The 17,612-nt window shown below is 45.7% G+C and overlaps 1 protein-coding gene across 1 annotated transcript in view; it reads right to left on the reverse strand.

The window, feature by feature from the left end:
- Nucleotides 1–3,005: 3,005 nt before the first annotated feature.
- Nucleotides 3,006–17,612, reverse strand: part of LOC109937814 (protein lyl-1-like) — a 38,541-nt gene continuing 23,934 nt past the window's right edge. Inside the window, exons 3-4 of the mRNA XM_048617774.1 lie at nucleotides 12,567–12,658; nucleotides 3,006–9,665 (exon numbers count right to left, since the gene is read on the reverse strand). Of these exons, the coding sequence (XP_048473731.1) occupies nucleotides 9,121–9,665; nucleotides 12,567–12,658 (637 nt within the window). The 3' untranslated portion in view covers nucleotides 3,006–9,120. The remainder of the gene's footprint in view (nucleotides 9,666–12,566; nucleotides 12,659–17,612) is intronic.

Raw genomic sequence — 17,612 nt, forward strand, 5'->3', positions numbered from 1 at the left:
CTCTATCCCTCTTCTATCCGCCTCCCACTCTCTCCCTATTTATTTCAAAACCCCCTTCCCCTCCCCCTTTTCTGATGAAGGGTCTAGGCCCGAAACGTCAGCCTCTCTGCTCCTATGATGCTGCTTGGCCTGCTGTGTTCATCCAGCCCTGCACCTTGTTGTCTCGGATTCTCCAGCATCTGCAGTTCGTACTATCTCCAGTAGAAACAAGCCCAGTTCATCCATCTTTTCCTCGTCAGACAGCCCCCTCATTCCAGGCCTCAATGCAGTAAACCTCCTCTGAACCTCCTCCAACGTATTTACATTTACATCCTTAAATAAAGAGAGCAAAACTCCAGACAGAATTTAAAACATGGTCTCACCGATGTTCCGTGTAGCTAAAGGTTCATCCTTATTTTTACTTTCAATTCCTCCCTAATAAAGAAGAGGATCCATTAGCTGACTTGATTACTCGATGCTGTCTCTATCTCCTATAAAAATTTCAATGACTCAAGCACTGGATTTTTTTGATTTTGATTTGATTTATTATTGCCACACAAAGTCATAGAGATGTACAGCACGGAAACAGACCCATTTGTCCAACTCATCCATGCCAACAAGATATCATAAATAAATCTAGCCCCATTTGCCAACATTTGGCCCATATCCCCTAAACTCTTCCTATTCATATATCCATCCAGATGCCTTTTAAATTTTGTAATTGTAGCAGCCTCCACCACTTCCTCTGGCAGCTCATTCTATTCGCACACCATCCTCTGCGTGAAAAAGTTGTCCCTTTTAAATCTTTCCCCTCTCACCTTAAACCAATGCCCTCTGATTTTGGACCCTCCCACCCCCAGGGGAAAAGACCTTGACTATTCACTTTATCCATGCCCCTCATGATTTTATGAACCTCTATAAGGTCACTCCTCAAACTCCTCTGTTCCAGTGAAAGAAGTCCCAGCTTATCCAGCATCTCCCTATAATTCAAACCCTCCAGTCCAGGTAGCATCCTGGTAAATCTTTTCTGAACCCTCTCCAATTTAATAGTATCTTTCATAGAGTAGGGGGACCAGAACTGTACACTGTAATCCAAACGTAGCCTCACCAACGTCCTGTACAACTGCAACATGATGTTCCAATCTCCTATACTCAATGGTCTGAGCAATGAAGGCAAGTGTGCTAAATACCTTCTTAACCACCCTGTCTACCTGTGACGCAAATTCAAAGAACTATGTACCTGAGCCCCTAGGCATTTCTGTTCAATAACACTCTCAACACTCCGCTGCCATTAACTGTATAAGTCCTGTTGGCCCCTAGGGAGTGCCACACTGTCAGTGCCTTTGTTTTGTGGATGAGACATTAACCCAAGGCTCACCTACCATCTTAGGCACTACACTGGAAACAAGTGATGAATTCCTTTCCAGTGTCCTGGACAGAATTTAACTCCTCAATCAACAGAACTGAGAGCTGGTGACCTGTGCATCATCACATTGCCGTTTGTGGGGGCCTGCTGTCTACAAACTGGCTGCTCTGTTTCCCTCATTTCTTAACGTGCTGTAACCCATTTCACTGATTGCAGGGCAGCTTGAGATGCCAGTAGGTTGGATTAGGCATTTTATAAGTTACTTTGTTGCTCCAAACCAATTGGAAATATTTTTTTAAAACAAAATCAGAGTGCAAGAGGAGGCCATTAAGCCCATCAAATCAGCACCATTACCTAGTACCAACCTCCTTCCTCCACCAGCAGTGTTAAATATAAAGGTTTTAATGATGCGGCAATTTTTATTTACATTTTTTCCCCCCACAGTGTTTCATTTCATTATAGAAGAAAGTTAATAAGGTTGAAATAATTCCAAGCTTTAGTCGATGACCTCACCTAAGTTCAAGTCTTTTAAAAGTCATTAGTCCGAGAGTATGGAGAGAAGGAGCTAGAAAGTTTTGGTGAACAAAGTGAGGTAGAATGGAGACACTGCACGCCAACTTGTACTTTTATAGCACTTGCAACAGAGTAAATGTCATCAAGATGTTTCAAAGGTGCATAATCAGACATTGCCCTCCGGCAGCTGGAAGGACAAGGGCAGCCGATTACCAGCAGTACCAGTGGGGGGTTTAGGGGAGTGGGAGGGCTTTGGGGGGGTTTAGGGAAGGGGGATTGGGTGAATTTGGAGGGGAAGGTAGGGGATTTACGGAGGAGAGATTTGGGGGGAGGTGTGGGGTTTCGGGAGACGGTGAATTGGGGGGGTGGATTTGGGAGGGACTTTCAGTGCTTAGCAGCTGTAACTATGGCAACCAATGATGGAGTGAAGAAAATATAGAAGACTCTTCAGGGATTTGACAGGGGAAACGTGGACAGGTTGTTCTCCCCTCGTGGTTTGTGTGAGAGTCCAGGACCAGACCCTATAATCTCAGACTGAGGGGATACCCAATGAAAACAGAGATGGAGAGGAATTTCTTCTCCCTGAGGATAGTGAATCTGTGGAATTCTTTACCTCAAAGTCCTCTTGCGGACGGGTTGTTAAGTATATTCAAGGCTGAGACAGAGTTTTAATCAGTGAGGGAATCAAGGGTTGTGGGGAATCAGGAGGAAAGTGGAGTTTAGGACGATCAGATCAGCCGCAATCCCATTGAATGGCGGAGCAGACTCGATGGGCCGAATGGCCCGCTTCTGCTCCCACATCCTATGGTCTTATGCTTGTAAGAAGAGGATTTGCAAACGCCTTCTCTTGGTCAGTCTTGTCGCCTTGTGAATGACCTTCAGCAAGTGAATTTAGACAGAAGACCCGCCAAATTCCCACTCTGCCCCTGTGTTCCTTTCTGCTCTCTCCCCACCTTCCTAAGCTCCAGCTGCTCTCCCCAGGTGAGGGCTGAGCTCAGTTACTGCAGTAAAGAACCACAGAGGAGATGGGAACTCCCAAAGCAATGGTACTGGCTGGAGTTAGATATAGGATCGCTAGCTACCCATCTGATATTGCAACAATGATATTCACAGGACAGAATAAAAAAGGTGAGATCCAATATTATGTATAACTTGTTTTATTTTTAAAACACACGCACAATAAATAGAACAATAGATGATGACAAGTGTGATATTGATTCCAATATATACTTTGCACATTGGCACAAGAATTCACTTAGCTTACCAAATCCATGACCAGATGTGACAGGGTGAGGGTTATACCAACCTGGCTTTCCATCTCACAGGTAGAAAGGTGAAATACCTCAAGGTTAATGAGCCCTGGGACTTGTTGAAAAGGAAATACCTTTCACTGTGCCTTTGTCTCTGCACCTTGTTGAATTCTTATTGGGACCATGTTTTCCTTTGGTAAACAAGTGCTGCAGGAACTTGGGGTGGGGGTGGGGGCGGGAGGCGCGGTGTTACAGAGATCCCTGAGCTATGTTTTACTGGCAGCCTGGGGTCACGTCCAGAGTTAGCACAAGACCTCCATCTCTCATCCTTGTAGTAGTTTTGCAAGCTTATCTTTCTCAGGAAAACCTGACAATTCATTCACAAGGCTTAATCCTGTTCGACCTTTCACATGAATGGAAATACAGCGAACTTTGTTTTAACCGGCACCTTAAACGAGCAGGCCCTCTCGACAAACTGGCAGTAACGCCTAAATACCGGAAGTTTAACGTATTATCTGCGATCTCAATTGTGGGTGCAATTGAGATGGCTGTCTGCCGTTAAGTTTTATTTAAGGCAAAGTTGCATTTCTTATTTAAGTGATTTATGCTGTAACCGTGACGTGTATATCCCCTGCATTATATTTCCATTACTTAGTTCGTGTTTTCACATTGATTTTGTGGACCGCTTGATCAACTGGAATATTAGATTATCCGCCACACTCCTGCTCCCCTAGGTGCCGGATAATAAAATGTTTGCTGTACTGTGAATCTGTTTTGATTTGTGGATTGGTACAGCTCTATCGTTCATAGATGAAAATGTCATGGTTTATTGTGACCTTGGTGATGTTTAAACGCATATATATAAGGCAAAGGCACTCATTTGAAAGAGGGGACAACTGCTGGTAAATTTAACCCGAGGCTGCCCACAGCCCCAGCAAGGGGAGGGTGTGAGTCCTTCATTGGGAATCTGAGTTGGTGTGGGAGCAAAGCCCATGCTGTTGGTGTTACTCAGCGTTACAAACCAGCTGTCCAGCCAACTTAGCTAACCAACCTCCCTGCCTCTGACAGATAAAAGCATATAGAGGGGAGCTTGGAAAAGTGAGGGACAATGGAGATTTGCATCTTGGTAGTGTGAAAGTCACCAAATGTGTCCTCTCCTCCACTGAGGAGAACACAGAGTGGAGAAACAGAATTTGGGATTGTTTTGGTTTTGAGTTTTGAAAGGATACCAGTCGCATTTAATAAGAACGGGCAGGACAGCAGTGCAGGAAGTAGATGTGGGTCAGAGTTTGGGAAATAACGACAGGATTTGTTTTTGCATCTTTGACAGACTACAGACCATGTTAAGGCATTTCTTCGTAAATCTGATATCCTTGTTAATTCAACGACAGTTATGAGCATATGAATTAGGATCAGGACTGGGTCATTCAGCAACTGTTCCACTGCTTGATAAGGTCAGGTCTGGTCTGATTGTGGCCCCAAGTCTACTTTCCCTCCTACACCTCCTCCCGATATCCTTTATCGATCTACCTCCGCTTTGAAAATATTCAAGGACCCTAACCCCTCTGCTGTTTGGGGGACAGAATTCCACAGGTTCACCATCCTTGCAGACAAAATAATTTTCCTTACCTCTGTCTGAAATGCCTAACACCACCACCCCCTTATTTTTTTCCTAGTTCTAGTCTCTCCTGCAAGCTTGTTGTTATTTACTGACGCGTGATCATTTTCAGTGTGGTTTAGATAAAAGCAAGATCATGATGGTTGTCGAGGTGAGGAAATGGTGGAAGGAACTGAAACTCTTTCCCAGGAAAAGTTACCCAGTCTTGGTACCGACAGTTCCCAGGTGCATTTCAGGACACTAGTCCTTGCAATTGTGGCCTTAATTGTGGATGGAAATGCAACACAGCCGTCGAAATAGAGTCAGAAGCAGGCCATTTGGCCCCTCAAACCTGCTCCACCATTTAATTAGGTCATGGTTGATCTGCTTGTGTTTCAAATTTCATGTTCTCCCCGAAAACACTACGGAAAACATAATATTTTTAAGGTGGAGGTAGAATCATTGACACAGTTCCAGAATATTCTAAGGCAGAGCATTCCAGAATTGCAATGATTCTCAGGGAAAATAAAATTCTCCTCAACCAAAAAGGCGACCCTTAAATTTTAAAACTCTGCCCACTTAGGTCTGGACCTCTCCAAGTCGCAGAATCCCTGCAGTGTGGAGGTAGGCTATTTGGCCCATTGAGTCCACACTGACCCTTTGAAGAGTATCTGGCCCAGACCCAACCCTCAGCCCTATCCCTGCATTTCCCATGGCTGAACCAACCAGCCTGCACAATCCTGAATACTACTTCGTATGCCTCACTCTGCCTAAGCACCCTAAGACCTGTATGTCCTTGTTTGCTATGATCTGCCTGTACTGCTCGCAAAACAAAACTTTTCACTGTACTTAGGTACATGTGACTACAATAAATCAAATCAAATACAATGGGCAATTTAGCACGGCCAAACCACCTAATCTGCAGGAGGAAACCCATGTGGACACAGATAAAACATGCAAACCCCACACAGACAGCTCCCCCAACAGTGGAATCAAACCCAGGCCCCTGGCCCTCTGAGGCAGCAGTGCTAACTACTGAGCCACTCTAAGTCCAGCTTGTCAAGGATTTTCAAGATCCTGTACACTTCAATCAAATTTACTAAATTCTAGCAGCAACAAGTCCAACCCATCTAAACTTTGCTCATAAGACAACCCACTCATTCCAGCAAATCTCTTCTGAAGCACCTCCAATGCATGTGACCTCGATCAGAGAGGTCTGTGGCCTCAGAATGCCAAGAGCTAACTCCGTCCCATGGACCAGCTCTCAGTAGGAATGAGAGAGAGCCCGTATAGCCAATGTTTATGTAGGACTCTTACATCCAACAAAGGTTCCCTTGCCTTACCTGGTCGCAAGTCACATCTGCATCACACAAGTAGTGGGCAATGACCATCTCCAAAAGGATAATTTAACCATGCCACCTCAACATTACCATCCACATCCATCCTGGTGGTTAACATTGATCAGAAACTGAACTGGACTAGCCATATGAATACCATTGCCTACGAGAACAGGATAGAGGCTAGGAATCCTTCAGTGACAAACTCATCTCCTGACTCCCCAAAGCCTGTCCACCATATACAAGGCACAAGTCAGGAGTGTGATGGAATACTCCCCACTTGCCCTGGATGAGTGCAGCCCCAACAAAGCTCAAGGTGCTTGACACCATCCAGGTCAAAGCAGCCCCCGCTTGATTGGCACCACATCCACAAACATCCACTCCCTCCACCACCGATGCTCAGTAGCAGCAGTGTGTACCATCTAGAGGATGCACTGCGGAAATTCACCAAAGATCCTCAGACAGCACCTTCCAAATTAACAACCACTGCCATCTAGAAGGACAAGGGCAGCAGATACATGGGAACACCACCCCCTGCAAGTTCCCCTCCAAGGCCACTCACCATCCTGACTTGGAAATATATTACTGTTCCTTCACTGTCACTGGGTCAGAATCCTTGAATTCCCTCCCTAACAGCATTGTGGGTCAGCCTATGTGATGGCAGCTCACCACCACCTTCTCAAGGGGCAACTAGGGACAGGCAATAAATGCTGGGCCCAGCCAGCAACACCCACATCCTGTAAGTTAATTTGTTGAAAAAGATTGTCTAAAATTTTCTAACCAAGAGTTGCACTTGTTTCTGGGCAGGGTGGAGATCACCTCATGCATAAGTAGATATAGCAGGGCACTAATCAGGACTTTCCAGATCTGTCCTCCACCGAACCCCGCAAAACCCACTCACCTTCCATATTGGTAGTCAGCTAATGATGTCATTAAAAACACAGAAACTTGGAGCAGGAGCAGGCCATTCGGCCTTCCAAACCTAGCCCATAATTCAATCAGATCTTGGCTGGTTCTCTATCTCACTTGCCACTTTCTCCACATATCCTTAGATTCCTTTAAAATCTAAAAAAAAACTTCTGTCTTTTTCTTAAATAGACTCAATGACTTGGCCTTCTATGGTTGCGAATTCATCATTCTCTGACTGAAAAAAATCTGTCATCATCTCAATCCTAAATGGCCTTCTACGACTACAATGAAAAGATTTCTGTGAAATAATTATTATACTATTCTGTTCACATAAGATCACAGGATCCCTAAAGAGGCCATTCAGCCCACTGAGTCTGCACCAACCCTCTGAAAAGCATCCCACTCAGACCCACACCCAACCCTATCCCCTATCCTCATATTAACCATGGCCAATCCACCTAACCTGCACATCTTTGGATTGTGGGAGGATAGGAGAGGCTGGGATCTTTTTCACTGGAGCATAGGAGACTGAGGAGTAACCTTATAGAGATTTATAAAATCATGAGGGGCATAGATAAGGTGAATGGCAGGTGTCTGTTCCCTAGGTTGGGGGATTTCATGACTGGTGGTGTATTTTTAAGGTGGGAGGGCAATTGTTTTACATAGTGAGTGGTTCACGTGTGGAATGAACTTCCAGAGGAAGTGATGGATGCAGGTGCAGTCACAAAGTTTAAGAGACATTTGGATAAGTACATGAATAAGAAATGTTTGGAGGGATATGGCCAAGCAGATGGGACTAGTTTAGTTTGGGATTATGGTCAGCACAGACTGGTTGGACCAAAAGGTCTGTTCATGTGTTGTATGACTCTATGAAACCAGAACACCCAGAGGAAACCCTACACAGGCACAGGGAGAATGGGCAAACTCCACACAGACAGTTGTCCAAGGCTGGAATTGAACCCAGGTCCCTGGTGGGGTGAAGCAGCAGTGCTAACCACTGAGCCACCATGCCACCCAAAATGGTGCTGCTTTAGAGAATGGTTTCTGTAAGATTCAACGAGCTGAAAATTGGCTCAGGACCTCACAACTCCTTTATAAACAAAAGCCCTCTTGCAGGAGCGTGCGTGTCTAAGATAATGAATGAACTGACACACAATGATCCAGCCCCACTTAGCATCCCTACCCTGGGTCTCACAATAACCTGAGGCATCAGTAGGAGGCAAAAACTGAGCCGGGGGAAGATTTTCTTAGCGCACAGCGCCTCAGCACACTCACGGAGAATGAGGGGATCATTTCTCATGGTGCATGGAGGAATTTCTTCACTCCCCATCCACCATCCCCTCCCCCCACATAATTGACAGGGTGAGCTGGGGGTGGTGCCCTCCAGTTCACTTGGGAAATTGCTTTGGCAATTTGCATTTTTTTAATGTAAGCATGTTACCACCTCGATGGTGATGCTCAGTTTCTTCCTGTCCTATGGCTGACCAGGAATCTCGCCTGTCCTTAGCGCCCACTGCTGGTGTCAGCTGGAAAAACCTGCAGTTCTATACTTGTTTGGCCGCATTATCAAGTCCTCAAGTTGGTCGAACCCAGGGCTACTGACTCAGAGGCAGGGAAACTACCCCCTGCAACTCAAGGTGGTGGGAGAGGGGAGGCAAATGAGGTTTTCCACCAACCAAACTCCTCATGCCATCACATATTTGTGGTCTGTCATACAATATCACACTTGCAATGACCTAATATCCTCCATGTGTTAATGGACAGGGCACCACGCCAAGTGCTCTTCCTGACACACTGGAACATTTTACCTTTCGGCTAAATGGTTTCACCTTCACAGAAGAGACTTTGTCAACAAAACACACGGCATTGTCTTAGAATCAACACTCTCCATGTTGCCCCAGGCCTCGTGTGTTGGGTCCTCGCCTGGTCGTTATTGACTGGGTCACTCGAAAGAACAGGCCTCTGGATTGACAAAGATAGGCTTCGCTGATGCGCCACTCAGGGTGGGAATTAAAGCTACCTTCCAGTTCTCCACCTTGACATTAAACGTTCAACTCGGAATGCTCTCCGAACCCAGTCCAAGCAGGAATGAACCAATGGCGGGAATTGCAGTCTGGGCTTGACTTTCCCTTTCTCTCTTTCTTGTTGTCCCTTGCCCATTCCCGTTCATCATCGATGAGCTGTGGCCAATGTGGAGACCAGAGTCGGCTCCTGCGTTTCTGGCTCTGTCTTTATCAAATGTTCCTGATCCTCCTCCTCAGTGTTTGGGCTCCCTCCGTCGCCATAACAACTGGACGAAGGTGAGGTGGTTGCGGTGGTGACTGATGAAAGTTGCCTCCTCAGGGCCAAGGCTGGCATCGCTATCAGGCCCAACTTTTGGGGAATGGTTAAGGATTCGGGAGCGGGCGCTCCGTCTGTCGCCGTGTCCTGGTGGGGAGAGTCTGGGCTGTGGGAACCGCACATACCGTTCTTCCTGAGGGGAGGTCGGAGTTTCGCCTCGGGCTCCTCCTGCACCGCCTGGTCATTGAGCAGCTTCACCAGGAAGTTGATGTACTTCATGGCCAGCCTCAGGATCTCGTTCTTGCTGAGCTTCTTGTCGGGGGGGTGGGTCGGGATGAGCTTGCGCAGATCCGAGAAGGCCCCGTTGACATTCTGCTGTCTCCAGCGCTCTCGGCTGTTGGTGAACATGCGGCGCACCACTTTCTGGGGAGGCCCTGAATGGTTTTGGAAGAGAAACGCAGACCAGTCCGTCAGTCAGAAGAGAAAAACAGCACAGCATCCAGACAGGATTTGCCCCAAGGAGTCTACCTCAGTTCCTGCAAAGGGACAATCCAGTAAGTCCCACTTCCTGCTTCGTCCCCTATCTCCCTGCAATTTTTATCCCCTATTCAAGTATCCATCCAATTCCCTTCTGAAGGCTATGAAAAAAGGCAGGTAGACAGAGTCAGGCAGCAGATCAGTGAATGGTGGAGCAGGCTCGAGGGGCTGAATGGCCTCTCCTATCCCTCTGCACTCGCCCAGCTATCAGGTTGCTCTTTCGAAATCCTAGCCACTGTTTACAGTGTGGGGCAGGAAGGGGCTATGGCCTAGTGGTATCATCGCTAGACAATTAATCCAGCAACCCAGATAATGTTCTCCAGGGACCCAGGTTCATAGCCTGCCATGACAAAATGGCGTAACTTGAATTCAATAAAAATATGGAATTAAGCGTCTAATGACAACCATGGAAAAATTGCCTTAGGCAAAAGAAAATTTCCTTTAGAGAAGAAAATCTATCCTTTCCTGGTCTGGCCTACATGTGATTCCAGACTCACTCTTTAACAGCTCTCTGGGCAATTAGGGATGGGTAATAATACTGGGCTCAACAACGCCACACACTTTCCATGAACGAATATAAAAGAAAAACAAAAACATTTTCCTCTCTCTGTCTCCCCTTCAACCTGTTCTCTCATGGGAGGTGATGGCCTAGTGCTATTATCGTGAGGTTATTAATTGAAAAGCTCAGCTAATGTTGTGGGGGACCAGGTTCAAATTCTGCCACAGCAGGTGGTGGAATTTGAATTCAAAAAGAAGTCTGGAATTAAGAATCCACTGATGACCACGAGACCATTGCTGATTGTCAAAAAGAACCCAATTGGCTCGCTAATGTCCTTCAGGGGAGGGAATGTGCCATCATCCTTACCTGGTCCATGCTACATGTGACTCCAGACCCATAACAATGTGGTTGACTCTCAACAACCCTCTGAAATGGCCTAGCAAAGCTCTCAGTTCAAAGGTAACTAGGGGACAGGTAGTGATGCCTATGAGTGAATAAAAAAAACTCTATTGATACTTTAGCCATTGGTAACATCCAGAAGCGTTATTACAGAAACAGAACAGGTTGTTTTCCCATTACCAAATCACCCAGATACTTTACACCCTTATCCAAAACCACTAATCACCCAGGATTCCAATGAATGAATTTACCTGCAAAATCCACCAGGGGCAGTGTAACAGCACCAAACTTGAGAGAGAGGGGAGGGGATTAAGTCAAAATGGAGTAGGAGGAGAAATAAGACACTCCAGCCCACTTGCTCTTTAGTACTTTTTGTTGTTTCTAGAACTTGACACAGAAACTCCCGGCCATAGCGCTTAACCAGGGTCAAATTAAGCAACTTCTTTAGCTACGCATCAATTACTCAAGATAGGGTGATGGAAACTGCCGAGGCTATTCATCTGCACTAAGCAATATATTTTAGAGATGGTTCAATTAATTTACTTTAGATATTTTCTAATCAACTTGTTCAGAAATATTATTACACACCTCTGGAGCAGGTGAGACTGGAACCTGGACCTCCTGTCTCAGAGGTAGGAACACTACCACTGTACCACAAAACCCTCGCTTCCTCTTTATTTACTCCTTCTATGATGGGAAACACCCTTATCAAAGCCCTTCGCCAACTCTAAATCCCAGGTTAAAGGACGCAGGTCTAAATTGGGCTTCAACTTGGGTGGTTTTGTTGGCAAAGTCTTATACAAGCATGTTCCCAACCAGATGCCTTCCTCCCCAACTCAACGCTAACCCAATCCGCTGCCTCACCTAACATCCGGCCTTAAACTCCATCATTGTATATGAAGGCCCAAAGCAGCCCTGAACCTGGGCCTGAACTGAGCTGTTGGTACCGCTACTGGGGCAGTTACCGCACAAAGCAGACCGAGCCATGGAAGCGAGGGGGGTGGGGGGTTTGATGGGGGGTGGTGCATGGTGGAGGGGCAGTGTGGAATTGACCTGTGCAATCTGATAAGGTCTGTCCAGTTGACAATTGTCCAGTTCTGGTCTCCCAGTTATAGGAAAGATATTATGAAGCTGGAGAGGGTTCATAAGACATTTACCAGGATGTTGTCAGGAATGGAGGGTTTGAATTATAAGGAGAGACTGGATAGGCTGGGACATTTTTCACTGGAGTGTAGGAGGTTGAGGGGGTGATCTTATAGAGGTTTATAAAATCATGAGGGGCATAGGTAAGGTGAATTGCAGCTGTCTTTTCCCTAGGGTATGGGATTTCAAGACTAAGGGGCATATTTTTAAGGTGAGAGGAGAAAGATTTTAAAAAGACACGAGGGGCAACTTGTTCATACAGAGAGTGGTTTGTGTGTGGAATGAACAAGTGGTGGATGCAGGTACAGTCACAAAGTTTAAAAGACATTTGGATAAATACATGAATAAGAAATGTTTGGAGGGATTATGGGCCAGAAGCAGACAGGTGGGACAAGTTTAGTTTGGGAATATGGTTGGCATGGACTGGTTAGACCGAAGGGTCTGTTTCTGTGATGTATGACTCTATATGACCATTGCTGATTCCTGGACATTTAGATATGAGCGTTCCCCCTGACAACAGTCCATCAGGCAGGGGCCTACTTCCAAACTGGAATATGAGCACATGCCCACTATATTGAATGGTGAGGTTTATCCGGTTGTGAACTGCGCGTACCTTCACTGGGATCCTTTGCCACTATCATGAACAATTTACAGCAGGCAGAACTTCAGGGACTATCTCAATATCTTCGTGGGGCTGCTGCATGACTATCTCTCAATAAAGCCCAGCCCAAGAAGGTCACAGAGGAGCAGCACCTACCATCATGCACCTCCATTTCATAATGGCTTGAAAGCCTTCTCTTGATCCTGTTAGCTGGGAACATGCCGAAAGTGCTGGCTCCAATATATGCACTAGAATCAAAACAGAAGAGATTATGAGACCTTTCTCCAATCACGGAAACATTCACTTCCTCCGCCCACTAATACCTAGTGGGAGCAGTGTGTTCCACCTACAAGCTGTACTGCAGCAATTCAACAAGGCTCCTATGACAGCACCTTCAAAACCTATGACCTTTACCACCTAGAAGGACATGTGCAACAGATACATGGGAACACCGCCACCTACAATGTCCCTCCGAGTCACACACCATTCCCAACTGGAGCTGTACTGATGCTGTTCCCTCAGCGTTGCGGAGTGAAAATCCTGGATCTCCCCACGTAAGGTACCTCCACCACAATCTGACAGCTCGCCATGACCTCCTCCAGGTCACTTAGGGACAGCAGAGAAAGGCTGACCCAGCACATCCACATCGTGTAAACAAATCTTTTACCAAAAAGTGAAGTTCTGGTAGAAAGTCAGCCAAAAACTCATCAAATGGCAGAGAAGGCTTGAAACGTTGCCTGGTCTAGTCCAGGCTCTGCTTCTCTTGGTCTCACATGGTTACACTGAGCAAGTTAGCAGGAACCATCACTGTGTGATTGTTCGCTCTCCACTTTCTGTTGGCAACTCACTTGCATAAATCATCTTAGCGCTGTGCATTTTAGTTTTCATTTAATTAAAAAGACAGTAATCCTTGAGTTTTGGCCGCAGGCTCCACAGAGAAAAGATTAGTGTCTTAGTGGGCCAACCAGCCTTTGTTCCTTTCATATTATGTTATATTCTGCCTTTTCCAATCATTCGTTATGTTGGTACAGAAGTAGCTTCAGGTTGAGTTGTTGGTGGGGGAGCGATGTCAGTGAAGACCCAATATTTTGTGTGATTGAATTGCGCAAATGATGATTGTAAGAGACAGCAACAGGGATGGGCTATCAGACCTCTCCAGTCTACCCTGCGGTTCAACTGATGACAACAAATCTGTTATCTCAGCTCCTCCTTCATGCATCAACTCCATTTCCTGCTTCGGGATCAGTGGTTGATATCGCTGCCTCAGGCTTGCTGCAGTGCTTCAGCGAAGCTCAGCGCTAACTGGGAGGATGGCAGTTCATTTTCTGCTTGGGAACCCTGCAGCCTTTAGGACTCAATATCAAGTTCAATAATTTTAGGGTCCGATTCCATCCTTCCACGTCCTTTACCGACCCCTACACCCCTGGCCCTGTCATGACATGGTCTGCTGCATTTCCATCTACTCATGGTCCCCATTATCAGCTTCTCTTCCTCCCTGGCTTATCGTCAACCATCGCTTTGTCTGCCTAACTTTATCTTTCTCTCTGAGAGCTACATGTCCACCTATCCTTCCCCCCACCTCCCAAAGCTTATCTACCACCCTTTCCTAGCTACTATCAGTTCTAAAGAAGGGTCACTGGACTCGAAATGTTAACTCTGCTTTCCCTTCGCTGATGCTACCAGACCTGCTGAGTTTCTCCAGCACTTTATGATACAGATTTCCAGCATCCGTAGTTCGAAGTTTTATTTTGGGATAAATGGATCGATGAACAAATATAATTTGGCACGGACTCACTCCCTTCAATCAGACACACACAAATGGCCTTATGTACTTTTGCTTCACATCAAAGCCAATATCTTGCAAAGCGAGCAGCCATTTGAGTAGAGTAACAGATCTACCTCCCAACCCCATGTCAGGAAAAGTAGCAATATAGGATAATAAGGCTGTTCTATTTCTTTGCTGCAAGTTCAATGTAATTTGTTTCAGCTAATTGATGAAGGCAGTGAATTTAAGATGTCCCCAAGTATAAATGCTATCAGTTCGAGCACGTCATGATCTTTCAAACAATTTCTATAAATGGAGATTTTTTAAATCAATCTTGGAACATGGCCATCACTGGCTGGACCAGCGTTTATTGTCCATTCCTAGTCGTCCTTGAGAATGTGGTGGTCAGCTGGTTTCTTGAACTGCTGTGGTCCACATGCTGTACGTTGACCTTTAGGGAGGGAATTCCAGGATTTTGATCCAGTTACAATGAAGGAACGGCAATATATTTCCAAGCCAGGATGGTGAATGGCTTGGACAAGAATTTGCAGGGGGTGATGTTCCCATGTATCTGCTGCCCTTGTCCTTTGAAATGGCAGAGGTCATAGATTTAGAAAGTGCTGTCTAAGGATCTTTGGTGAATTTCTGCAGGGCATCTTGTAGACAGTACACACTGCTGCGACTGAGCGTCAATGGTGGGGCTTATGCCAATCAAGCGGGCTGCTTTGTCCTGGATGGTGTCTTGAGTGTTGCTGGGTCTGCACTTATCCAGGCAGGTGGGGAGTATTCCATCACACTCCTGACTTGTGCCTTGAAGGTGATAAACAGGCTTGCGGAGACAGGAGATGAGTCACTCTGTGCAAGATTCCTAATCTTTAACGCATTAGACACAGTATTTACGTGGCTGATCCAGTTCAGTTCTGATCAATGGTGTCCCCCAGGATATTGATGGTCTCACAACTGGCCTCAGTATGCCTTTGCGGGTAAAAATCCATCAGCATTTCCCAACTGGAAAGTGCATGTGCAGAGACTGTAGAACCAAGCTGCACAGACAGAGGCCATTCAGCCCATTATGCCTGTGTTTGCTCCCTGAGAGCATTATCCAACTACTCTCACTTCTCACCCATTCCCTATTGCCCCAAAGCAGTTTTACTTTACAACTATTTATCCAATTCCATTTTCAAAGTTCATTTTGAATTAAAACAAAAGACATTTGGACAGGTACATGAATAGGAAAAGTTTAGAGGGATATGGGCCAAACGCAGGCAAATGGGACTAGTTCAGTTTGGGAAACTTGGTCAGCATGGACAGGTTGGACCAAAGGGTCTGTTTCCGTGCTGTATGACTCTATGAATCTGTTCCTGAGGCCCTGTCAGACACTGCACTACAAAACTGTAACAGCTCCCTGCATAAAGACATTTCTCCCTGTTTTTGCTGTTGCATTTTGTGACAGGAACAAACTTGGTCCCCAAAGCGAAGGCTGCCCACAGATTCATAGTTCCTTGAAAATGGAGTCATAGGTAGATAGGATAGTGAAGAAGGCATTTGGTACGCTTGCCCTTATTGGTCAGTGCATTGAGTATAGAAGTTGGGAGGTCATGTTGTTGCTGTACAGGACATTAGTTTGGCCACTTTTGGAGTATTGCATGCAATTCTGGTCTGCCTCCTGTAGGAAGGATGTGGTGAAACTAGAAAGGGTTCAGAAAAGATTTACAAGGATGTTGCCAGGGTTGGAGGGTTTGAGCTATAGGGAGAGGCTGAATAGCCTGGGGCTATCTTCCCTGGAGGCTCGGAGGCTGAGGGGTGACCTTATTGAGGTTTATAAAATCATGAGGGGCATGGATAGGGTAAATAGGCAAGGCCTTTTTCCTGAGGTAGGGGAGTCCAAAACCAGAGGGCATAGGTTTAAGGTGAGAGAGGAAAAATTTAAAAGGATCCTAAGGGGCAACTTTTTCACACAGATAGTGGTGTGTATATATGGAATGAGCTGCCAGAGGAAGTGGTGGAGGCTGGTACAGTTATAACATTTAAAAGGCTGGATGGATACAGGAAGGCTTCAGAGGGATATGGGCTAAATGCTGGCAAATAAGACTAGATTTATATAGGATATCTGGTTGGCATGGTCGAATTGGACCGAAGGGTCTATTTCCGTGCTGCATATCTCTATGACTCTAAATAACTGGCTGTTTTAGATTGCCCTGGACAAATTCCTTTTTGAAAAAGATGGATAAAAGCGGAGCAGGGCAGGAACCTAACTTTAAAGAGAGAGAGAGAGGTTTGAAAGAGAAAGTCTACAGATTGAGACTGACTGCCTACAGTTGTATTTCTGCTCCAAGTGCTATGCACAGCCTGTCGTTGAAAAAACAATACCGATCCTCCATCCAAGACAAGATCGACTTTAAATTCAATTTGCATTGCTCCCTGCTGTTACGATAATAGACCATGCCATGCCATGTGTGAGAAACAATTAATAGTATCAAAAAATATCTATGGGTTCCTCTTCATACCACGTTTAATTCAAATCCAAATGACATCTATTACCTCGTTAATATATGGCACCGTATGATTCCTCTACATTTAATGAGTCAATTTAAAACCCCAATAGTTTCTATGTTAGGCCAAATATTCCTTCCGTTATCTTATCATTTTATATCCCTTTCTTCATTTTGTTGATCTGTTCTCCCTCTTCTGCTAGGTTTAGTTTCATCCTCTACCCTTCATCTCCCTCACTTTTCTTCTTCTCTGTCTTGCGTCTTTCATTTCCTAATGTCACCTACACCTGTTCCCCTGTTTTTCATTGCTGTGTCTGTATCGGTCGCTCTCCTCTCTTCTCTCATCTCTTTTGCTTCATTCTCTTCCCTCATCGGTCTCCTCTGATCTTGCCAATTTTCCACCTCCTCCTTTCCCCTCTGCCTGACCCTCCCCCCACCCCCTCACACTCCTCCGTAATCCGTCTCTAAAAAAAGTAAAGCCGAGCCCTCTGCCAGTTTCGCCATCGATTTCAGCTCTCTCGCCACCCTTCGGGCTCCTGCTCTGGCTTCTGTCTTCTCGGCTCAGAGCCAAGAATAAAAAAAGCCAATTTAAAAACAACTCTGACAAAAGAAAGAGACTGGAGTTGATCCATGCTGTGTTATCGATTCCAACCTGGCATCTTGCAATCCCGAATCTAACAGATGTCCCTGAATGCCTGTGGTAACGTCAGCGCCTCTCTGATAACTGACTAAATGGATCTGCAGCGCATGTCTAGTGTGTGGGTCGCTCTGGTGCCTAAGTCAGGTTTTCCCAGTTCCTTTGAATTATGTCAACTGAGCCTTCAAATGCAGCAAATAAAACCGTGCCTGCTTTAAGAATCATTTCACACCGCATCCAACATCGGAAGGTACGGTTCAAATCCAATAATTAAAAAACACTCCCTCAGCCTGAACAGTGACCAGACT

Source organism: Rhincodon typus, chromosome 38 (genome assembly GCF_021869965.1).
Source record: "Rhincodon typus isolate 14 chromosome 38, sRhiTyp1.1, whole genome shotgun sequence".
NCBI classification, from domain to species: Eukaryota; Metazoa; Chordata; class Chondrichthyes; order Orectolobiformes; family Rhincodontidae; genus Rhincodon; species Rhincodon typus.